This window comes from Panthera onca, chromosome A2, assembly GCF_046562875.1.
Source record: "Panthera onca isolate mPanOnc1 chromosome A2, mPanOnc1 haplotype 2, whole genome shotgun sequence".
NCBI lineage: Eukaryota > Metazoa > Chordata > Mammalia > Carnivora > Felidae > Panthera > Panthera onca.
This window is the reverse complement of record NC_138340.1, coordinates 153,615,053-153,639,766: the sequence shown is the minus strand read 5'-3', so window position 1 is coordinate 153,639,766 and position 24,714 is coordinate 153,615,053. Positions and strand designations below refer to the sequence as shown.

At 45.3% G+C, this 24,714-nt stretch overlaps 1 protein-coding gene across 1 annotated transcript in view; it reads left to right on the top strand.

Annotated features, from left to right (window-relative positions):
- ZC3HAV1 (zinc finger CCCH-type containing, antiviral 1) overlaps nucleotides 1-24,714 on the top strand; it is a 61,011-nt gene that overhangs the window by 16,723 nt on the left and 19,574 nt on the right. The window contains exons 3-8 of the mRNA XM_060633237.3: nucleotides 4,782-5,034; nucleotides 8,575-9,711; nucleotides 10,157-10,255; nucleotides 13,568-13,691; nucleotides 16,755-16,929; nucleotides 19,978-20,098. Coding sequence (XP_060489220.2) covers nucleotides 4,782-5,034; nucleotides 8,575-9,711; nucleotides 10,157-10,255; nucleotides 13,568-13,691; nucleotides 16,755-16,929; nucleotides 19,978-20,098 — 1,909 coding nt within the window. The remainder of the gene's footprint in view (nucleotides 1-4,781; nucleotides 5,035-8,574; nucleotides 9,712-10,156; nucleotides 10,256-13,567; nucleotides 13,692-16,754; nucleotides 16,930-19,977; nucleotides 20,099-24,714) is intronic.

The window sequence follows — 24,714 nt, the reverse complement described above, 5'->3', positions numbered from 1 at the left end:
CTTCGTTTCAGCAGCAGAGAGAATATTGGCAGTGTTGTGTCATGGATGTGTTGAAACACAATGACTCAAAGTTCCCACCAGGCTCTACAGATGGCAGTCAACAGGCGGCTATTGCTGAGTGACCCAAAGATTCCAGAAATTTCCTTCCTATGTGAAGTGATCTGAAGATGCGGTAGTAAGAATAGTTGACGCTTTACATCTAGATAGCTTCCTGGAAGGAGGCGGGCTTTGAATTGAGGTTTTGGAAGATGACAGGGTATATTGGTTGAGGGTACAGGCAGCACTTTTGTACCAGAGACCTCAAAATGTACTGATCCAGATAAAATAGAATTTTTGAAACTTATTTATTTAGAGAGCGAGCAGGGGAGGGGCAGAGAGAAAGGGAGAGAGAGAATCCCAAGCAGGTTCCGAGCTGTCAGCACAGAGCCTGATGCAGGACTCGAATGCAAGAACTGTGAGATCATGACCTGAGCCAAAATCAAATGTAGGACACTCAACAGAACGAGCCACCCAGGCGCCCTACAAATAAAATGTAATTTTATTTCTCTCTCACTTGATAGTCTAGATCCAAGGTTATCAAACTATGGCCCATGGGGCAAATATGGCCTGCTACCTGGTTTTATAAATAAAGTTTTATTGGAAATAGCCACACTCATTCATTTGCATATTGTCCATTCCTGCTTTCTTAACGCAATAGTAAGCTGAGTAGTTGGAAGAGAGACCAAATGGCTTGCAAAGCCTAAAACATTTCCCATCCGGTCCTTTACAGAAAAAGTTTGCTGATTTTTCGTCTTGCCTAGATGTAGGTAGGCAGGTAGCCAGTGGAGGGGTCGGGCAGCTGGATTCCACGATGTCATTCAGGGACTCAGGCCAGTAGGTAAACCTCTCTTTTCTTTCAACACGTGGCTTCCATCTCCAGGTACAGTGAGGCTGTTCTTATTGTCACCATTTTCCTACCAGCAGGGATGTGAAGAGGAAATAAGTGGAAGGCAGTTTCCTTTTTAGAAGACGTGACCTGGACATTGTATACAGCACATCTGCTCCCATCTTATTGGCCAGAGCTTATCACATGGTCACACTTAGCTGAAAGGAAGGCTGGGAAATGTAGTTTCTGGATAGGTAACCATGTGTGCATCTAAAACTTGGAAGCTTCTGTTACCAGAAGAAAGAGAGGGACAATGGCAGATAGTTAATGGCAGTCTCATCCATGTAGGAATATTGACTTGAATCGGAGGATGGTGTTTAAAGAATGGTACCTGGCCTGAGAAGAGTCCTCGAGCAGAGATGTTACCCTCACGCTGGAAGAGAAGCACAGAACAATAATGAAAGGACCCATGTAGAGTGGATGGAAGGGGTGGAGATAAGATAAGCAAGATTGGAATGCAGATGTGCTTTTATATAAGACAAGATAGCTATTAGGGTCCTTTGGAAGGTGTTAAACTTTTTTTAAAAATGTTTATTTATTTTTGAGAGAGAGAGAATACGAGTGCAGGGGAGGGGAAGAGAGAGAGAGGGAGACACAGAATCCGAAGCAGGCTCCAGGCTCTGAGCTGTCAGCATAGAACCCTACACGGGGCTCGAACTCACAAACTCTGACATCATGACCTGAGTCCAAGTCAGGCACTTAACGACTGAGCCACCCAGGTGCCCCATGAAGGTTAAGCATTTTTGGATTCTAAGTTCATGTGTTTCCCTAAGGGAAGAAAAAGCTTATGACAAGAGGGGTGATTTTGAGTTGACCACTGAGCTCAAGAAAGATAGGAATGCAAAGCACTCTATAAAAATGTTTGGGGAGCGGGATGAGGGGAGGAAAATATTCCCCATTTTCTCTCCCTGCCACATGCATTCTTTCACCTGGATACTTGGATTTGTCTCTCTCTCCGTTTCCAGGAGCCCAAGGTTTAGAGATCTTGTCTTGAGATGTCTATGGTCTTTGGCCTACGTGTCAGCCCAGCCCCCCAAGGCTACCAGCATGGGGAATGTACCTTATACACCAACCTCATTAAAGGTCCCATTGATGAACAGGGGCATCCCTCCCTTTTCCTTTCATGTGATGGAACAATGAATGAAGGCTTGTTAGGATGCTTGAGAAGAGCATTGACTCATGGTCCACCCTTAGTCTCGTGTTAAAGTTGGGAGTTTGGGAAGGTCACTCAGTAGATCTGATCTCTGCTTCAGTTCTCCCAAAGTCACCAAGGACTTTTTATATCAAGTCCTTGGAGAATAAGGGCAGTGGCACCTCTTCCATTCTCTAGGGAGGAGGCCAACAATTAAGAACCTACTAGAAGGTGCGGTTGCTGAGAGATCCCAGAAGAGCCCATTGACAAAAGCACTATGAAAGTCCTCCTAGAAGAATGCTCTTGTCATCGTTTATCACACAGTCCAGAGAAGGAGGCACGGACACCTTTCCCTTTTAAGAATTTAGTACCCATGATTAGTGGGCTGGGAGGCTCACGGCTAACGAAGTTAATTGCCATTTGCCATTCGTCAGGGCTGAGATTGCAGACGGAGAGACTGCCCTGTTTCCTGGACTAGATGTCTGAGGGGCTGGGTCCTGTAGTGGAAAATCGATGAGAGCCTTGGTAGCATGAGTGTGTATTCGAAAATGTTGGGCAAGAGAGTCCCTACCGGAGTGTTCTAGTGTGGGTGAGTAGGGTGGAATATTGTCATAGGGGTCCAGCAGGAAGGAATCAGCTAGAGTTCAGCTAGTGCAAGGAATAGTTGGTCAACAATGGTCCTTCCATGTCTCTCAAAGTCCTGACTGCCACCAACTACTTGTGTGATCTCGGACAAGGCATTTAATCCTCCTGGGTCTTGCTTCATTTGCTGTTTTGCTAACATTTAGGCGCGCCTGCAAGTGATAGGCACTGAGTTAAATCTTGGAGGCAGCAATGGACAAGACACACTCCTGTCCTAAAAACCTTAAAATATTCACACTTTGTCACTTTGCCTTGACCTGTGAGAACATGAAAGCATCCGGCAAACCTGACTTCCTGATATATAAGCTTGTAAAATTACAATGTACTTATGAAAGGAAGACATGTTGTCATTTGTTCTGGCCTAATAAAGGCAGGAGCATTCTTAACTTACTCGTTAGGACCGTCATAGGATTGTTAGCCAAAGTGGCATTTGTGAAGTTGCTGATTGTTTTTCTGCCCAAGCCTCAAGGACACTGGTTCTCAAGCTTTAGTGAGCGTCGGAATTGCCTGGAGGGTTTGTTAAGCCAGAGTGCTGGCCCCACCTCCGGTGACTCTGACCGAAGATATGGGGAAGTGTCTGAGGATTTGCATGTAAGTTTCCAGGTGGAATTAATGCTGCCCATCCAGGGACCACACCTGGAGCACAGATGGTGTAGAGTCTGGAATCTGGATCATAGGCTCTATAGCAGTGATACCTGTTTGAATCAGGTCTCCGAAGTTGTCTGTGTACTTAAATTGTTGGCTAGAGTCTGAATCTCATGTCCCTGTGCCCAGATAAATCAGTCAACCAATGAGGTGGTTTGCTCAGTCTCTTGGAACCATTGATAAATGTTTTCATCTTTAGGGTTCTTTATGTAATGATTCAAACATCTGTAGCCCATTTTATATTTTGCACAGCACATTTGCATATTTGATTATTTAATCTGCTCAACATCTTGGGTTAGGTGGACAGAGCAAGTATTTTCCTCCTTCACAGCAAAGGAAACAGGCTGGGGAGTAAGTAATTCAGGTGAGATCACTTAGCCGGTTGTAGGGCTGCGGACTTTTAAATCCGTGTCTTGCAGTCCTGCATCATATGGTCTGGCCCCCATGATAGTATTTCAGTAAGAAGCACTTACGCCCTCTTTTCAGTAGGAACTACATGTCTGCAGAGCTAGATGTGCAGATATTTCTACTTACATAGAAATATAGGGGCACCTGGGTGGCTCAGTCGGTTGAGCGCCCAACTTTGGCCCAGGTCGCCATCTTGCTGGTTCACAAATTCAAGCCCCATGTGGGGCTCTGTGCTGGCAGCTCAGAGCCTGGAGCCTGCTTCAGAATCTGTGTCTCCCCCGCTCTCTGTCTTTCCCCAGCTCATTTCTGTCTAACTCTCAAAGAAAAAAAAAAAAAGAAATATAAAAATTACCTTCTTTACTTGCCCTTTTGAGGAACTTTGCCACATTCTACCTAGTAGAGACAACAGTTGTAAGACTCACGTGTCTTTTTGATTTTTTAATTTATTTCTTTTGAGAGAGAGAGAGAGAGAGAGAGAGAAAGAGAGCGAGCGTGTACGTGAGTGGGGGAGGGGCAGAGAGAGAGAGGGAGAGAGAGAATCCCAAGCAAGCTCTGAGCTGCCAGCGCAGAGCCCGACATGGGGCTCAGAGTCATGGACAGTTGAGATCATGACCTGACCCGAAATCAAGAGTCGGACGCTTAACCAGCTGAACCCCCTAGGTGCCCCAGATCCACGTGTCTTTTTAACTGCAGGTAAGACTTGATAGCCTTCCTCTTTGGGGTTCCTTTGTGACGGAGGGCTCCCTTTGGGTCCTGTTTGGTCCTACCTATGGCCGGCCATCTTATTTTGATTCTTCAAAAAGGTTATTAAATTCATGTTTCTTTTCATTAGTTTGCAGGCCTCTTCTACCCCAAATAAATCATCAGTAGAATACAACTCATCATAGATTGTGGAAGACGCGTGCATTTTCTCCTTTGTTGTATGCCTGCTTGCTTCCAACATCTTTGCATACTTAGGCTTTTCTTCATGAATGTGTGGCAGATGAGGCAAGGTGTTACCGTCTCAGGCTCTTGTTTCTCTCTCTGCAGATATGCAAAAATTATAAGGGAGAGGGTCGAAAAGTTATTTGTGACCAGCATCCATCATGCGAAAGACTCCACATCTGCGAGCACTTTACCCGAGGGATTTGTGGTTATGCCAACTGCCTCAGGTCCCATAACCTGATGGATAGGAGGGTGCTGGCCATCATGAGGGAGCACGGGCTGAGCCCCAGCGTGGTTCAGAACATCCAGGATATCTGCAACAGCAAGCACGGCCGAAAGAAACACCCCAGGGGCAAAGGTAAATGCTTTTCTACTTTTCCATTTGCAGAAGAAACGGAAATAAGCAGAAATCACAAGGAAAGTGTAACTTTACCTATAATCATTTCTATCTCCCCGTGTAAGACTGTTTTCCCTTTCAGGACTTGTCTACATGTATACATAATTTTTGCATAATTATAATCATAGCATATGTGCAATTTTGCAATTTGATTTTCATGCTAACCACTATCCACCTACCATCCCCCCCTCCTGATTTGTTAAAATGTTTATTGTTTTTCTAAAAGTTAATTGGTGGGGCGCCTGGGTGGCTCAGTTGGTGAAGTGTCTGACTCTTGGTTTCAGCTCATGATCTCATGGTACGTGAGTTTGAGCCCTGCATTGGCCTCTGAGGCTTAGGATTCTCTGTCTCTCTTTCTCTCTGTCCCTCCCCTGCTCCTGCTGTCTTTCTCTCTCTCTCTCTCTCTCTCTCTCTCTCTCTCTCTCTCTCACAGAATAAATAAACTTTAAAAAAGGAGTTTTAAAAGCTAATTGATGAAGCTTTTTTTTTAAGGGAGGAAGACAATTTTTTTTGTTAGTTTCACCACTTGTTAACATTTTGTCCCCAAAATATTCCGTGACAATTATTCTATCCCTTTGTCTCGATATATCAACGCTGACACACACATATAACATTTTTGTGGTTAGAGCATTTGAGGTATGCAGTCATCAGGAGCCTTCACACCTAAATATATCAGCACACGCTTCCTCAAAACCGGGCCACTCTACTGTCTTCCATAACAACAATACAATTAATGCAGGAAATCTAGCATTAATGCAAAACTATATGCAATTTAATTACAGTCCTCAGTACTATTTCTGGAAAAATGTATTTATTTTTAGTTTTTATTTTTGTTATTTTTTTTCTTCAATGTTTATTTATTTGAGAGAGAGAGCGAGCGAGAGCGAGTGGGGGAGCAGCAGAGAGAGGGAGACAGAAAATCCCAAGCAGGCTCCATGATCTGTGAGCACAGAGCCTGACTTGGGCTCTATCTCACGACTGCGAGACCCTGATCTGAGCCAGTATCAAGAGTCGGACGCTTAAGCAACTGAGCCACCCAGGCACCTCCCGCCCAGACCATTTTTTTTTTTTTTTCAATTTTTTTTTTAACGTTTATTTTATTTTTGAGACAGAGAGACAGAGCATGAACGGGGGAGGGTCAGAGAGAGGGAGACACAGAATCTGAAACAGGCTCCAGGCTCTGAGCTGTCAGCACAGAGCCCAACGCGGGGCTCGAACTCACGGACCGCGAGATCATGACCTGAGCCCAAGTCGGCTGCCCAACCGACTGGGCCACCCAGGCGCCCCCCGCCCAGACCATTTTTAAGTGTTAAGTGGCATTGAGTACATTCGCATTGTTTTGTAGCCGATCTCTAAAACTCCCTTCATCTTGCAGAACTGAAACTCTATACCTATGAAACAAACACCTCATTCCCTCTTCCCGCCCCCCAGCCCCTGGCAACCCCTATTCTACTTTCTGTTTCGATGAATAGGACGACTCTGGGTACCAAATATAAGTAGAATCACACAGGAATTGTCTTTTTGTGACACTGGCTTATTTCACTTTGCATAGTAGTCCACTGTATGTATGCCTCAGTTTGTGTATCCGTTCATCCATGGCTGGGTCCTTGAGTTGCTTCCACCGTTAGCTGTTGTGAATAATGCTGCTGTGAAATACGGGTGCACAGATGCCTGCTTGAGTCCTGGCTTTCCATTCTTTTGGGTAGGCAGCTGGGTGTGGAGAATTACCATCACGGTAATTCTATGTTTAATTGTGTGAAGAACCGTCATCCCATTTTCCATAGCAGCCGCGCCGATTTTCTCTTGCCAGCAGCAATACACGAGGGGTCCAGTTTCCCTACCTCCTCACCAATACCTGAATACTTGTTATTCTCTGTTTTTAGGTTATTAGCCATTCCGACGGGTGGGAAGTGGTCAGTTCCATTCCTTTCTTTTTTGAGATTTTTAAAATGTTTAATCTTACTTTAAGAGAAAGAGCATGTGCGTGTGAGTGGGAGAGGGGCAGAGAGAGGGAGAGAGAGAATCCCAAGAAGGCTCTGTGCCATCAACGCAGAGCCCAACACAGGGCTTGAACCCGTGAACCTGTGAGATCATGACCTGAGCCAAAATTAAGAGTCGGATGCTTAACCGACTGAGCCAGCCAGGTGCCCCGATCAGTTCTGTTTCTTGAGCATTTTCACATTGTCTGATGATATTAACACTTGCAATTTTTTTATGCCTTGGTGAAATGGCTGTGAAAGACATGAATTTTATAAAACAAATAGAATACATAATTCTAAGATTCTATGATACGTAATAAACAATAACACCTCCTTATTCGAGAAATGCTTTATAATCAACCAGGTATTTTCACCCAAAATATCTCCTTATTGTTCCTGACAGCAAAGCTATAAAGAAAGGCAGGAATATTATTAGCCTTAATTGGTAAGGAGACCGAGGCTCAAACATTTTAGATGACTTTTATTGCAAGCAGTCTTAAATCGTTTTTACTATGAGTAAATAAAAGTGATGCGTTCAAGGCCTCACGCTGCTAGACAGGGGCGCAGAGGTTAGGTGTTCTGGCCCCACATCTGGTGTTTTTTCTCCCACATCACAGCGCTCTCTGAACAGGGGAACGCTTGGAAGGATGTTTCCTGGTGTAGTTTCCCAGTATAAATTCAGTGTGTGCGAGAGAGATCTTTATTATCCGCCCCGGTTAATTTACTTAATTAACTATTTTGTTGGCAGGAGAAGGCTGTTTGCTTTTACTATTCCTGCTGCCCTCTGAAATTTGAAGAAAAGGACCTCTTCCTCCCCTTCCTCCCCCCACAGTAGCTCATATATCACACTCATGCACACACAACACACCATGCACATACGTGCATACCACACACAAGCACACGTACGATCACATCATACACACATACTCCATACGACACCTATCACACATGCACACCTTCCCGAGGGACACAGCTCACACACCAGTTATTTTCTTTAAATGTTTCTTTTTTTAAAGTTTTTATTTATTTATTTTGAGAGGGAGAGGGAGAGAGAGAATCCCAAGCGGGCAAAAGCTCTGGAAAATTTTGTGAATCCTTAATTTGTTGGGGAACCTTCATCACAATATGGGCAAAATCTAAATGCGTTGAAAAATCCTCCCTGACTTGAACTAGTTGGTCTCTCCGTCTGCCATAGCGGTTGACTGTTGGCTTGAACCAGAGCATAGTGGACAGCCCCACCTATGAGTGTGGGGGCTTAGGGCTCATATCTGAGTCTCAAGAGAGAAGTCGAGAAGAGCCAGGTTCACTCTGACTCTTATCTGAGACCATGGGGTGGTATTTCTTACTAGCACAAGAGCAGATTCCTTCGTCCTCTTGACAAGCTTCTCCAGATTTTTACACACCAGATTGGGACAAGTAATTTAATAGAGCTTGGGTAGCAAGCTCGGAAAAGCTGAGGAAGAACCGTAGCAAGAGCCTAATCCTGTTAATGCTAATTTTCCTTGTGTTTTTCTTTTCCTAGCTCCTTGCTCCCATCGTAGAGATGTGGCATACAGAGGGAGAAGCAAGAGCAGAGAACGATCGTTTCAGGGCGGTCCAGAATTTCTCCCACCTGCTTCCGCTTCTACTCAGAAGTCCAGCACCCCCAGTTCAGATCAAATCGGCCACAGGCCTCCCCTGGATGACATGCCCGTAGGGGAGCTGGCCCACAAGTTCATGCATTTGGGAAGTCAAGATTGCCCTCAGCCTTCCCCGGTCTCGCCTAAGGTTGATAATCTTGGAGGATCAGGTCAAATGGAAAGAAGCCAGCGGTTTTCAGAGAATGGCGGTCCAGAGGATCTCTTTTTCGGGAATCAAGGCAGCACTTCCCTCCCTTCTGACCCAATGCCAGCTTCCAACCGGAGGGGCCCTGCGTCCTGGCTGAATGACAAAGGCACCGGGAGAGGGAGTTTGTTTGCCCAGAGTCGGGCTGCCCCTGGCTCCCCTCTGGCTTCTCCACAGACACCTGAAACCACAACCACCAGAAAGAGCGCGGGGATGCTTTCCACAGATGGCACGAATGCCGAGGGCAGAAGCGGGAATCAGAATGTCCAGTATTTCTCGCTTTTCAGTAATAATGTTGATGGCGCGGCCCCAGATGGAGCTTCCACAAGTTCTCTAAATTACAAAACCACAACCAGCGGACAGAGAGAAAAATCGTTACCTAGGAATCAGGACACTGGAACTACTCACGGTGGTCTCCAGACCACTGGCAAAATTACAGATGGCGCCGATCCAGCAGCGGCCTCTGTGAACAGTAACCACAGTGAGAAGACAGTTTGGCCTGGTAAATCCATCCACAGCACAGCAAATGGCTCTAGTCAAGTTGCGGACGAAACCACTGATGTAAATAAGACTGGTGCTTCTGGTTTTGGCTTCACATTGACCTGCAGAGGGGATAAAAACGTGTTGTACTTCGGAAGTCCGGGTCTGGGAGCCCAAGGCCTGCCAACTCCTCAGGAGACCCCTGCCCCCACACAAGTCAGCACTCTGCCCAAGGTGCCACCTTCTACATCCTTCTCAAGCAACAGAGCTGCAGCCTATGCAACCCATGGTCCGAACCCTGCCCAGATCTCTGCTGGCCCTGCCGGTGACCTTGTAGGTCCAAGCTGTGATCTGTGTAAGTCACTGAAGGACAAAGGGGGCCCCATGACTTGTGTCTGCAGCAGGCCGGTGGCTTCTCTTTGGATGTTCCCCAGTAGATACTAAGGGACGTAGAGTCGGAAGGTTAGGTGAAGGGGTGTTACTGCTGAGGAGACTGACATGAAGGTTGAAGGACCAACCAGTTGTATCGTGTGGAATAAGCCGCCTCATTTACTGAGAACAGGACTAGGTTGGCCCTGGTTTATTTTTGGTTATTTTTAAGCATCACTCTCACATGACCCAAATGTTCACGTTGGCTTTTACGGAGGGGCTGTCTAGGCTCTCACGAGCAACACGTGAATCTAGAATTTTCTCGAACATGGTCCCAGTTACAGATACTCTTTCCCATTGTGAGGTCAGGTGTCTTGATTTTGGGTTTAAACACTGAGATCGGCATACGTGCATTCTCTTTTGTTTTATAGATTCTGCATCTGACGTTGAGAATACCAGCTCTTCCAGGATGGATGACTGTAGCCCACAGGAAATTTGTCTTGACCATCTGTGTAAAGGTTGTCACCTTGGTGAGTTACTTAAAGACTTTCTAGAAGCAGAAGCTTTATTAGTAGTAATACGGCCAACATTTATTGAGCTTTTAGTGTATGTTAGGTGCATGGTCAACATATACCTGATGATGATGGTCCATCATCTTTGAACTTCACGTCAGCCCTAATAGTAGGTTCTGTTGTTAACCCATTTTACAGATGTGGCAACTAGAGGCACATAGAGGTTAAGACCTCACATACGTAACTAGCCAAGTTGGGTTTTGACCCTAAACTGCCCAGCCAGCCTGGGTTCTCCACCCCTGCATGGTAGACTTTTTCCTTTTGTAATTTGGCTTTAGGTAAAATATTCTAGTTAGTCAGACCCATGTTGTCATCTACTAAAAGCAAACAAACAAAAAACAAATCTCCAGAAATAAAGGTCTCCCGGCCGACGCATTTTCACAGCTCAGGTCCTGCCATTGAGGCGTTGCCTCTCTTCTGGGCCGTGGGCTCGTCACAGTTGATCCTCACACATGGCCTGAGTCTGCATGCCACAGACTGTGTGCCCTCCAGCCAAGGAGCCATACCTGGTCACTGTGCCCTCCCACCAGGCTTCCCATGGAACAGTGCCTGGGACAATTGGCTGTCCTCTCAGCGTCCTACCACTTTCTCCTTTTCATGGCTTAGCCCCAGATGTGTGCATCACACTGGATCTCCTCTGCTTGACCTCCTGAGTGGTCTTAGACTCACTGACCTGTGTCGGAAAAGGAAGATGCTGCCCTGTGTTCTCAAAATCAAGTTTTTAATTTTTTTCTTCATTTTTAATTAATTGTGGTAAAATACACATAACACAGATTTTGCTATCCTAATCATTTTTTTTAAGTTTATTTATTTATTTTGAGAGAGAGAGAGAGAGACAGAGAGAGAGAGAGAGAGAGAGGGAATCCCAAGCAGGTGCTTAGCTGTCATCGCAGAGCCCAACGTGGGGCTCGATCTCGCGAACCATGAAATCATGAGCTGAGCCGAGATCAAGAGTCACGTTTAACTCACTGGACCTCCCAGGTGCCCCATCCTAATCATGTTTAAGTGTGCAGTTCAGGAGTGTTAGAGTCACATTGTTATGCCACCAAAATCCAGGACTCTTGTTCCTCTTGCAAAAGTAAACCTTTAATACCGTCTGAACAGCAACGCTTCATTCCCCTGCTGCCTCCAGTCCCTCCAGTCCCTGGCACTTTCGCTCCCTTTCGCTTTTTTGGGGGGGGTATACACCCAGGAGTGGAATCACTGGATATTATGGTAATTCTGTGTTTCTTTAAAAACTTGTTTTGTCAGGGCGCCTGGGTGACTAAGTTGGTTGAGCATCTGACTCCGGCTCAGGTCATGATCTCAAGGTTCATGAGATCGAGCCCCGCATCGGGCTCCGTGCTTATAGCTCAGAGCCTGGAGCCTGCTTCAGATTCTGTGTCTCCCTCTCTCTCTGCCCCTCCCCTGCTCATACTCCGTCTCTTTCTCTCTCTCTCAAAAATAAATAGACATTAAAAAAATTGTTTTGGCAATTCTGTGTTTGATGTTTAGAGAAACTGCCACACCATTTTCCACAGCAGCTGCACGATTTTACATTTTTACTAGCAGTGTCCGAGGGTTTGAGTTCCTCGTGTCCTCGCCAACACTTGCTTTTTGTTTTGAGTTGGTTTGGTTTTAGAGTAGCCATTCTAAGGAGTGTGAGTTTCGGACTTGATGAATGGTTATATACTTTTCAATCAGCCAGACCATAGTCATTGCCACTCTGGGTTTTCCTGGGATGTCGAAATCTGCCTCTTTTGGTTTCAAAGTAATCACACATCTTTTGAGCCTTTCAAAATGATGTAAACATGACATACTGAAAACTGAAGGACAGAACTGTTTTTTGTATTCCTGTATTAATGGGCTTATGACGTTAATTAAAAAAATTTTTTTTAATGTTTTTATTTATTTTTGAGACAGAGAGAGACAGAGCATGAGCAGGGGAGGGGCAGAGAGAAAGGGAAACACAGAATCTGAAGCAGGCTCCAGGCTCTGAGCTGTCAGCACAGAGCCCGACGCAGGGCTTGAACTCACGGAGTGTGAGATCATGACCTGAGCTGAAGTCAATCGCTCAACCGACTGAGCCACCCAGGTGCCCCCTTATGATGTTAATTTATCATTCAGTAAACATTCATTTTGTAGCGGTGTATTGAGTGTGCACCCCTATGCCAGTCACGCAAAGGGGGCGTCAGCTAAACAACGATGCACGCTTTTCTTCAGTGAGTTTGTAATTAAGGTGGGCATCCAAACATCCACAAATGAGGAAAGGTCATTAAATAAGTACATAAATCATGTAAGTACCAACTGGATACTGGGTACTGGCTAAGGGAATATAAAATACAAATCAGATGAGAATAGAATTGCACGGGGCGCCTGCATGGCTCAGTCAGTTTAGCATCCGACTTCAGCTCAGATCATGATCTTGTGGTTGGTGGGTTCGAGCCCCCATCGGGCTCTGTGCTAACAGTTCAGAGCCTGGAGTCTGCTTTGGATTCTGTGTCTCCGTCTTTGCCCCTCCCCTGCTCGCGCTCTGTCCAGTTATCTCTTTCAAAAATAAATAAGCATTAAAAAAAATTTAAAAGAAAGTATAGAGTTGAGTGAGGGAATTTTTCTGGAAGAGCTGAATCTTAGGCCGGGGCTTCAAGGAAATACAGTTGCTGATGCTAGAGAGTGATTTGTTTCCACATACCCCTTGGGGGTGCAGAGAGGGTAACAATAAACTTACAATGACCTCAGATTTCCATTTGGATAAAGTGCTCTTTGGGGAGAGGGGAATTTTCCTTTCCTTTCCTTTCCTTTCCTTTCCTTTCCTTTCCTTTCCTTTCCTTATCTTTTTTCTTTTCTTTCTTTTTAACATTTGTTTTTGAGAGAGAGAGACAGACAGTGCGATCGGGGGAGGGGCAGAGAGAGAGGGAGACACAGAATCCGAAGCAGGCTCCAAGCTCTGAGCTGTCAGCACAGAGCCTGATGGGGGGTTCAAGTCCATGAACCATGAGATCATGATCTGAGTTGAAGACGGACACTTAACCGACTGAGCCACCCAGGCACCCCGGAAGTTTTGTTTTTTGATGAGTCTCTATTGGTAATAAGGGAACTTGAACAAACGGATATGGGGCAGTGTGGGCCGGAACCGGAATGGGCAAAGGCGTAGCCTGGAAATGTGTTAGCGTGCAAGCCTGGCAGGGTGGGAAAGGCAGCCCTCAATGGGGAACGTCAGCAATGAACTTGGTTGAATTGTTAGAACGCCCACTCACCAGATCCTCAGACCCCCTCTCTCTGTCTTTGTAGCAAGCTGCAACAAAGTTCACTTCCACCTGCCTTACCGGTGGCAGATATTACTTGCAAACACCTGGATGGACCTCCAGCCCATGGAGAACATTGAGAAGGCCTATTGTGACCCCCAGATCCGCAGGTAAGTTGGTGGCCAGACTGTGGCCTCTGAGGTCCACAGTGCCATCAAAGGGAAGCATAGTGCTAGGCTTACGGTGAGAAGGAAAAACCATTTTCCTTCAGAATCCCCTTCAAGTTTGAGATAACTCTGGAAATTAAAATGGCAAATGCCTGCCGAGTTCATGAAGAAAAACACGAGCTGGGTAGATTTAAGGTCATGAAGAGCCTGGCTAATTAATACTAGGGATTCTGGGACTATTTGCAAACTCGTGTGATTTAATTTTTTTTTAATGTTTTTATTTATTTTTGAGAGAGAGAGACAGAGTGAAACCCGGGGCGGGGGGGGGGGGGTTGGGGGGACGGACAGAGAGAGAGGGAGACCCAGAATTTGAAGGAGACTCCAGGCTCCGAGCTGTCCGCGCAGAGCCTGCTGACACGGGGCTCTAACTCACAAACCAGGAGATCATGACCTGAGCCGAAGTCAGATGCTTAACTGACCGAACCACCCAGGTGTCCCAACAAATTTATATGATTTAAACAGTGACACAGTTATTATCAGTATGTCCTGCAGAAAAACACAACACAGAGGTCAGCTTGTGTTACTGTCAGCTCATGATAGGACTATGGAAAGTACAGTGATTATAGCTCAAAATTAGCCTTTGGCTCAATGTCATAGTTGTAGAACGCGATTTGAGTAATTTCATACAGTTCTAGGGCTCATTTTGTTGTCTGCTTTAGCATTTTATACCTTCCTTTGTGTTTGCTAGTTTCTCAATCCTGGAGGTATCTAAGAGGATAACTTAACCTGTTTTTGCCGGGGGTGAATTGGGTGATACCATACATGACCGTATTTATAAAGTGCCTCCTAGCTTTCTAAAGGAAATTCTTTTTTTCTTCCCTACTCCCTATGCTGTATTTTTCATCCCTGTGATTTACTTTATAACTGAAAGTTTGTATCTCTTACTTCCCTTTATCCCCCCACTCCCTCCCCTCTGCAATCACCAGTTTGTTTTCTGTGTTTATGATTCTGTTAACAACAACTCCTCCTCCTCCTCTTTGTCCTTCCTGTTATAAGGGAATTCTTTTTTTTTTTAATGTTTATTTATTTTTGACAGAGAGAGAGAGAGAGAGAGAGAGAGAGAGAGACAGAGCATGAGCAGGGGAGGGGCAGAGACAGAGAAGGAGACACAGAATCTGAAACAGGCTCTAGGCTTTGAGCTGTCAGCACAAAGCCCGACGCGGGGCTCGAACTCACAGACCACGAGATCATGACCTGAGCTGACGTCTGATGCTCAACCGACTGAGCCACCCAGGCGCCCCTATAAGGGAATTCTCTGGGGGGAAATTGCAAACATGTCATCTGTATAGTGAGTTTTTGGTGGAGATTCTGTGTTGCTGCATTTTGCCACTAGAGGGTAGCATCAGCTACTTACTTGTTTCTAGGTGTGTTTTTCCCCCCTAGGAAAATCTGCCTCTGGCTTTCTCAACCTTAGCACTCTTGACTTTTGGGGCTAGAAAATTATTTACTTTTGGGGGGCTGTTTAGCAGCATTCCTGGCCTTTATCCACTAGATTTTTATTGTTATAACCAAAAAAGTCTTTCAATATTGCTAAATGTCTCCATTCCTCATTGGGAACCACTGATGTAGGAGGTGTTTCTTAGAGCAGTAATTTTCACACTTGTTGGTCTCGGGTCCCCTCTACAGTCTTAAACTATATTGAGAATCCCACAGAACCTCTCTTTATGTGAATTGTACCTGTCGGTATTTACCATATTAAAAATCAAAACGGAGAAAAATTCAATTTTTATGGATTCATTGAAAAATAATACAAACTCATTACATGGTAACATAAATACCATATTTTTATATAACTATGTTTATATAAGTATATATTATCATATGTAGTAGCTATTTATGTATAAATAGTAGGTGTTTTCCAAAACAAAGCAAAAAAATTCATCTAGAAAATGCCATTGTTTTATATTTTTGCAAATCTCTTTAATTTGCTGTAGAATCACACATCGTGTAGCCTCTGGGAAAACTCCACTGTGCACCTGTGAGAATATGAAAGTAAAAAAGGCAAATAATGTCTTAGTATTATTATGAAAATAACTTTGACTTTCCTGGCTTCCTGAAAAGGTCTTGGACCACATTATGTAACTATTTAAATAGTATTACTTGAGGGGTGCCTGGGTGGCTCGGTCGGTTAAGCGTCCGACTTCGGCTCAGGTCATGATCTCACGGTCCGTGAGTTCGAGCCCTGCGTCGGGCTCTGTGCTGACAGCTCAGAGCCTGGAGCCTGCTTCGGATTCTGTGTCTCCCTCTCTCTGACCCTCCCCGGTTCATGCTCTGTCTCTCTCTCTGTCTCAAAAGTAAAAAAACGTTAAAAAAAAAATTTAGAAAAAAAATAGTATTACTTGAAAAAACTGACCTACCATGAGTTGCTAATATTAAGCCAATCAGTAGTTTTGTGGGCACAGTTTTATATTTATTTTTAATTTTCTTCCTTTCAGATTTGTGTTTAAATTCTAGTTAGTTAACATACAGTGCAATATTGGTTTCAGGAGTAGAACTGAGTGATTTGTCACTTACATACAACACCCCGTGCTCATCATAACAAGTGCCCTCCTTCGTCCCCATTCCCCATCTAGCCCATCCCCCACCCACCTTCCTCCATCAACCTTCAAGTTTGTTCTCTGTCATTAGGAGTCCCTGATGGTTTGTTTCCCCTCTCTTTTTTACCCCCTGATGACCACAGGTGACCATGTGGTCGTCTGTTTTGTTTCTTAAATTTCACATATAAGTAAAATCATATAGTGTTTGTCTTTCTCTGATTGGCTTATTTTGCTTAGCATAATACACTCTGGCACTATCCATGTCGTTGCAAATGGTGAGATTTCATTCGTCTTGATGGCTGAGTAATATTCCATTGTGTATTTATATATATATGCATAGATATACTATACCCGTATCCACTCATCAGTTGATGGACACCCGGGCTCTTTCCGTAGTTTGGCTGTTGTTGGTAATGCTGCTATAAACATCGGGGTGGTATTTTGTTAACTTTAAACTCTTCCCCTTCAGCTTTTCTATTGGAAATAAAAACATCAACTTCCAGATGATGGTTTGTAATTGTAATCCTATCCGGCGTATCTCCACACCTTCATCTGTCACAGTGCTGACCAATTTTGTCTTTGCCACAAAATGGATTTGGTACTGGAGGAGCAAATCCGACAGATGGGTTCAATATGGGGAGAAGGTGAGTACCGTTCCTCCTTGTGGAGGCTCTTGTTTAAACTCGGCCACTTCAGGAAAAAATATTAATAAAATGTCTGACACCTACATGGTTACTCATGGCACATGGGTGTAGTTGAACTAGTGCGTTTTCACGTTATACACCACTGTATTGGTGTATTTTGTAGCAAACATATACTCCGGGATTGCATTCATCAACAGCAACAGCTATTAATTATTTTCTTTTTTTGAAGCTTATTTATTTGAGAGAGAGAGTGAGGGGGAGGGGTAGAGAGAGAGGGAGAGAGAGAGGATCCCAAGCAGGCTCCATGCTGTCAGCGCAGAACCCGACGGGGGGCTGGAATCCACCAACCGTGAGATCACCACCTTGTCCAAAATCAGGAGTCAGACACTTCACAGACGGAGCCACCCAGGTGCCCCTCCTGCAATTGAATTTTTAATATGAGTTGGGGCAACTGCGATTTCTGGGTTAGGAGCCCCCCTAGTAGAAAGGGAGACAACAGCAGCTTTTGTCAACCCAGGGCAGGTGCATATGCTTTGACTGTGAACTCTCCGGAATGTAGACTTGATATCCTTTTAAGGAAGTTCAAGTGCTTAACCAAGACCTGGCCCTACATAGATGGTAGACAGGGAGAGGAAGTGATGTTGGGCAGGATGATGATTGAATGGACGGGCAGCTGGGCAGCAATGGTGCAGGACAGAGTGACAGCTGGAGGGCGGGGCCTGGTTGTCACGGGGTTTGCATCAGGCGGATCCGGACCCAAGGAGATGTTTACCAGCTGGTGTACCTGTGACAGCTGGTGTAGAGGGGCAGGGAGCCTATGGCCCGAGAGAACCACCCGAGGCAAAGACACGCCTTAGCTCTAGATCAAGGCAGTAATGTAGGCACAGGACAAAAGCCAAGACCTGGCTACTGAACATGAGATACACATTCAAGTCTTTTGGGAGAAAAAAAAATAATCGAAGACCCTACCATGCATTCATTCATTCATTCACTTAATCAGAACTGGAGTACAGTGTGAGGGAAGGGCCCGAAGGAGAACCAAGTGTGAAGCTTGAGAGGCTGTCCAAATGCTCAGACACTGAAATTGCCTCGGTGTGTCCAGTAGGACAGCCACTAGCCCCTTGTGGCTGTTTAATTTTAAACTTCAGTTAATTGAATTTGAACAAAACGAATAATTCAATTCCACGGTAACAATAGTCACATTTAAGTGCTCTACGACCACTTGTAGCTAGCAGCTATCACAGGGGAAAACACAGAGAACATGTCCAGTGAAATGTTCCAGAACGTTCCAGTGGACAATGCTGATCTAGACGTGAGGGTCTTGCTCTTTAAAATCAGGTCCACAGACCAACAACATTGGCACCATGGGAGCTCTTTGAAATGCAGAATTAAAACCCAGTTCCCAGAATTTTATTCTGCATTTTATTTTTTTTATTTTTATTTTTAAAAATTTTTTTTTTTTTTAACGTTTATTTATTTTGAGACAGAGAGAGACAGAGCATGAACGGGGGAGGGTCAGAGAGAGAGGGAGACACAGAATCTGAAACAGGCTCCAGGCTCTGAGCGGTCAGCACAGAGCCCGACGCAGGGTTCGAACCCATATACCACGAGATCGTGACCTGAGCTGAAGTTGGACGCTCAACTGACTGAGCCACCCAGGCGCCCCTTTATTCTGCATTTTAAAACAATTCCTGGGTGATTCACATACAAATTAGAGTTTGAAAGGCCCTGGCCTAGAGTAAATTCCTTCCAGCCTAGAATGGGGTCCTGCAGAGATATAGGACTTCAGCTGTCAGAATGGGAGATGAGGACAGAGATTCGCATTGGCAAACCAGTGTCCCCAGAGGTGACAGACCTACCTTGCTGCTCCCTGTGTTCACAGGCGTTTGCCCAAGTCACTGCTCTTTGGGGTCGTAGGAAGGCATGTGAATTACCCGGGCCGTCATCTACCTAATCTTGGATACCTCATTTCCTACTGCCCACCAAGGATGGTAGTCTCTTTTACAATGATCCTGACAGATCATGTCCCAGCAGCTGTTGCAACAAACATCTTCACGGGGTTAATTGTTGGATGCTGTGGGGCACCTGGGTGGCTCAGTCGGTTGAGCGTCAGACTCCGGCTCAGGTCATGATCTCACGGCTTGTGAGTTCGAGCCCCGCGTCGGGCTCTATGTTGACAACTCGGAGCCTGCTTCGGATTCTGTGTCCCTCTCTCTCTCTGCCCCTCCCTTGCTTATGCTCTGTCTCTCTCTGTCTCTCTCTCTCAAGAATAAATAAAAAACATTTTAAAAAAATTAAAAAAGATTGTTGGATAATGCGGTTGAGAAAGTTCTTCTAAAGTTAGCCTCCTTAGCCTCCTTGTCGCTTCCACCCGTTTGTCCTGGTGCTACCTCCTGAACCACATTCTAGTTTATTCCAGCTTTACACCGTGTACAGGTGTTGGGACCCAGCTTTCCTGCCCTTACCATACTCCTCTCCAGGCTAAAGAGACCTAGTTCAAGACATTTTCCTTGAAGGCTTTCATTGTGGCCCCCTTGCCTTATATACGGCAGGCATCTTCACTGGGGAAGGAGTAGGGGTATGTGTAGCTGAAAGCCTCAGAATCCAGAGTGTCATTAAAGGGACCAGTAGCCCCTCCCCATCATAGGCTGCCAGCAGGAACTTGCTGTCATTAACTCCTCCAGTTTAGATCATGATGAACAAGTGTCTCCTTGCCATTAAATATTGGGAACCCCTCCTATTCGGGCTTATGTGCAGTCTGCCCTGGTCTGCCAGCCCTGCGTTGGGTGGGGACAGTGGAATGGTGGCCTAGCTTGTCTCCTCACTAGAATCCACACGCTTCCCTTTACCCATCCATTCTGATGTCTAGACCCTTCACGTAGGCCTTGAGACGTGGCCCCAGCCTGGCAACCTTTACAGCCTGGTTTGGGAGGCAAGCTGCATTCCTGTTTAAGTCCCGTGGCTAAAATACAATTGTGTAAGATACAATGGCAGAGGTTTCTTAAAAGCCTACCCTCGAGTGTCTTTACCTTTTTTTTTTTCAATCAGGTCGACAAACAGCAAGCTGCAAACGTCGACTCTTCGTACCTGGAGTCTTTCTTTCTGTGCTCTCCGAGGGGAATTGTGCCATTTCAGGCGGGTTCACAGAGCTACGAGCTGAGTTTTCTGGGTAAGACTCTGCGTTTGGCAGTGACCCCTACTGTTGGAATCTGGCACACGGTGTGCACGTGGGAATGGGAGCAGAGTGTATATACACGCTGAACACAGCATCAGGGTTCCTTTTTAGCAAGGCACGCGGGATGGTGGTGTGGAAGCCAGTGGAGACCTGTGCTGGAGAGCCTTGGCTCTCTACGTAACCCTGGGAACAGCACCTGGCCTGTCTGGGCCACAGCTCCCTCATCTGTAAAATGCGGGCATTGGACTAAATGGACGGGCTGTTTCCCAGGCCGAGGCAAAAGTTCAGGTGCTGATGACTACAGTAGAGACTTTGGACCCATTGGTGCCTTCAGAATTGTAAAACCTCCCTGTTCCTTCTGGGCTTCATCGTCTAGGTTAGTGGCTTTATCCATCACTTTTCCTTTTTCTTATCTTTTCTTTTTTTTTACATTTTTCTTAACGTTTATTCATTTTTGAGAGACAGAGACAACGTGAGTGGGGGAGGGGCAAAGAGAGAGGGTGACACGGCATCTGAAGCAGGCTCCAGGCTCTGAGCTGTCAGCACACAGCCCGACGCAAGGCTCGAACCCATGAACCTGAGATCATGACCTGAGCTGAAGTCGGGTTCTTAACCGACTGAGCCACCCAGGTGCCCCTATCCATCCCTTTTTCTAGAGACTTTGCCTTCTGCCATGTTTGTTTGAGCCGCCATGGGAAGGCTTTCAGTTTAGTTTCTACCAATCTGTTGTGTTTAGTAAGAAATCAGGGCAGGAACTGCCCTCCCTCTAAATGTACTGTCCTTTCAGCTGCACCCCTGGGACGCTCCCTGTATACGGTTGGGTAGTTGCCCTTTCAGGATCAGCCCTACAGGTGCTTTGAAAGAGGTAAAGAAGACTTTCTCGCGTCCTTGACATTCCAGGTGGTACCTCGCATTTGGGCCCTGTACCAATTGTTGTGTATTAAGCCTCCAAAAACCATTATACCAGCTACTGTATTTTGGAAAGCAATCTGGTTATACATATCAAGAGATATTAAAATATGATTGCCTTTTCATGGTCTCAGGAATCTTTTTAAGGAAATAATTCACCAGAAGGGGAAAAAAAAAGGCTATGAACATGACGATGTTTATTAAAGCCTATTTGATATGCTATAGTAGAGGAACAGCCTGTAGGGTGGTCGGATAGTGATTAAAACAGGGTATTGAATTTCATTGGAGTATTGGTTAAAATTATGATTACGAAAACCATGCAGTAAAGTCAAAATTTGATATTGTTAAGTGAAAAAGGCAACCTCCCAAGTTTATGTTTGTACTTTTCCTCTTTAGATGTTGTATTTCAAATGTTTATTTATTTTTGAGAGAGAGAGAGAAAGAGAGAGAGAGCGCTATTGTGTGAGTGGGGGAGGGGCAGCGATAGAGGGAGACAGACAGTCCCAAGTAGGGTCTGTGCTGACATGGGGCTCGAACTCAAACCATCAGATCATGACCTGAGCCAAAATCAAGAGTCAGTTGCTTGACTGACTGAGCCATCCAGGTGCCTCTAGATGTTGTATTTCAAATCAAGGTTTTTTTGTTTTGTTTTGTTTTTAATTTTTTAAAAATTTTATTTGAGGGGCACCTGGGTTGCTCAGTCGATTAAGCATCCGACTTCAGCTCAGGTCATGATCTCGCGGTCTGTTCGAGCCCCGCATTGGGCTCTATGCTGACAGCTCAGAGCCTGGATTCTACTTCAGATTCTGTATCTCCCTCTCTCTTCCCCTCCTCTGGTCGTGCTCTATCTCTGTCTCTCAAAAGTAAATAAACATTTAAAAAAATTTTTAAATTTTATTTGAGAGAGAGAAAACAGGAGTTAGGGAGAGGTATAGGAGAAAGGGGGGGAAAGAGAGAGACAGAATTCCAAGCAGGGATTCTGATCCAGGCTCCAAAGATACTCCATCAGAGGCCTCTTTATATTTTGTACTTTTTTTTTTTTTTTTCTGAGAGAGAGAGCCTGGGAGCAGGGGCTGTGGGGGGAAGGGACAGAGAGGGGGAGAGACAGAGAGAGAGAGAGAGAGAAAGAGACAAAGAGAGAAAATCTTAAGCAGGCTCCATGTGCAGCATAGAGCCCGAGGCGGGGCTCGATCCCATGACCCTGGGATCATGATTTGAGCCAAAATCAAGAGTTGGACGCTTGGGGCTCCTGGGTGGCTTAGTAGGTTGAGCGTCCAATTTCAGCTCAGTTCATGATCTTGCAGTTCGTGAGATTGAGCCCCGTGTCAGGCTCTGTGCTGACAGCTCAGAGCCTGGAGCCTGCTTCCAATTCTGTGTCTCCCTCTCTCTCTCTGCCCCTCCCCTACTCACGCTCTGTCTCTGTCTCTCAAACATGAATAAACGTTAAAAAAAATTAAAAAAAAAAGACAAGAGTTGGATGCTCAACCGACTGAGCCACCCAGGTGCCCCTCAAATCAAAAGTTTTTTTAAAAGAATTAATATGCATGGTAAGTGCAACAGTGTGCACACATGACCAAAACCAGAGGGCAATAGGAAGGAATAGAAATCTCTTCCGTTGGATGGTGAAATTAAGAATGACTTAAATCAAAAAAAATTTTATTCTTTGGGTACTATTCTATTGTTTTGGCAATTTAAATGGGTGTTGGACAGAGAAGAACCAATAATGGACCTGGTTCCCGAATCTGGAGAAAGGTGACCAGCAGTTCTCGTTCACTTGGTTCATAGAAACTAGTTCGGAGCCATTTGCGGTATTCCAGGGTCTTTTTTTTCCTGTTTCTGATATTGTCATTCATGAATCTAGTATTGGAACGCCACCCATGTCGCTAGGCACCGTTCTAGGTGCTGACATACCAGGCAGTTTCTGAAAGTGATACCAGCTCTGGGGAAAAAGAAGCAGTGTGAAGAAGCAGCCAGAGAACTGGAGGAGTCCTAGGAGAGCATCTTGTTTGTATCCCAGGAGGAAATTTTGGAAGGAAGGGAGCACCTGTGCCCATGGGAAGGAGGGCCCCCAAGAGAGGGAGGAGCTGGCGCTAAGACCGTAAATTGCAGATGAGCTGGAGGTTTCAAAGGGCGGCGGGAAGGTTGGGAGCAGGGCTGTGGCATGATCTCATTTGATCTTTTTATCGTTTATGTTTGTTTCACTTTACACCAACTCTACTGAAGCAGAATTGCTACAATGGGGTGCATCCGTGTTAAGCGTGCAGTTGGATGCGTGCTGACCAATGGCGTGCAGCTGCTATCCTGATCAGGATCTAGAGCTTTCCAGTCATCGATCCAAAAAGTGTCCTCATGCTCCTTTGCAGTCATTCTTCCCACCCCCATTTGCTGTCTCTATAGTTCTGTCCATCCTAGAACGTCACAGAAGTAGAATCTTGTGGTGTTTTCTGCACGTGGCTGACTCCCTTCACTCAGAATGTTGTTTCGATTCACCTGTGCGGTTGCACGTGCAGTGGTTCTTCCCTTTTCAGTGCTGAGTAATATTTCATTGTAAGGCTGTACCTTGGTTGGTTTACCCATTCATCTGTTAATGGGCAGTTTGGTTATTTTCACATTTTGGTTATTATAATGATGCTACTAAGAACATTCAAACACAAGTCTTCGTGTGAGTGTAAGTTTTCATTTCTCTTGGGTGAGTATGAAGGAGTGGGATCGCTAGGTCACATAGGCACCAGGTGTTTAACTTTATAGGAAACTGCCCAACAGTCTTCCAAAGTGGCTGTGCCATTTTATACTTTCACTAGCAATGTAAGTTGATTTACTTTTTTTTTTTCAAGTTTATTTGTTTGTTTTGAGAGAGAGAGCGTGGGAGGGGCAGAGAGAGAGAGGGAGAGAGAGAATCCCAAGCAGTCTTTGCATCAGCAGCGCAGACACCCAATGCGGGGCTCGAACCCACGAAATGGGAGATCACGACCTGAGCTGAAATCAGGAGTTGCACACCACTGATGTGCCCCGGGTGATGATTTACTTACAAAAAAAAAAACACCAAAAAACCCTTTCTTTAACATTTGTTAATTTTTGAGAGAAAGAGACAGAGTACAAGCTGAAGAGGGGCAGAGAGAGAGGGAGACGCAGAATCGGTAGCAGGCTCCAGGCTCTGAGCTGTCAGCACAGAGCCCAATGCGGGGCTCAAACCCACGAGCTGTGAGATCATGACGTGAGCTAAGGGTGGACGCTTAACCAGCTGAGCCACCCAGGCGCCCTGATGATTTGCTTTTTAAAGAGCTCACTCTGGCTGCAACTTGGACCTGGGTCTACAACATGCATGAATTAAAAATGACATTTCACACTTGATCTAGAAAAATCCTTCAAGATCTAGCTACCACATTCCAACCCATAATTATTAATGCCTGGTTTAGGGTAGCTTATATGGATGATGTGCTGTTATCTGGCTGCCCATGTCCTCCCCTTTACTGTCTGACTTCAATTTAGAGATTAGATTAATTGCTGACTGCTCATCTCATCACCTCTTTGTTTTCTGGGTCTTACAAGAGGGCAGTGAAGGATACAGCTTTTTAATCACGAGAAACTTCCATCCAAAAGGATTTTCTCTTATTCATACATGTCACAGTTCAGTGGTGAAGATCTGCTGTATTCCTAGCCTACGAAAAATAACAAGAAACGTTTTCTAGAACTAATTCTTG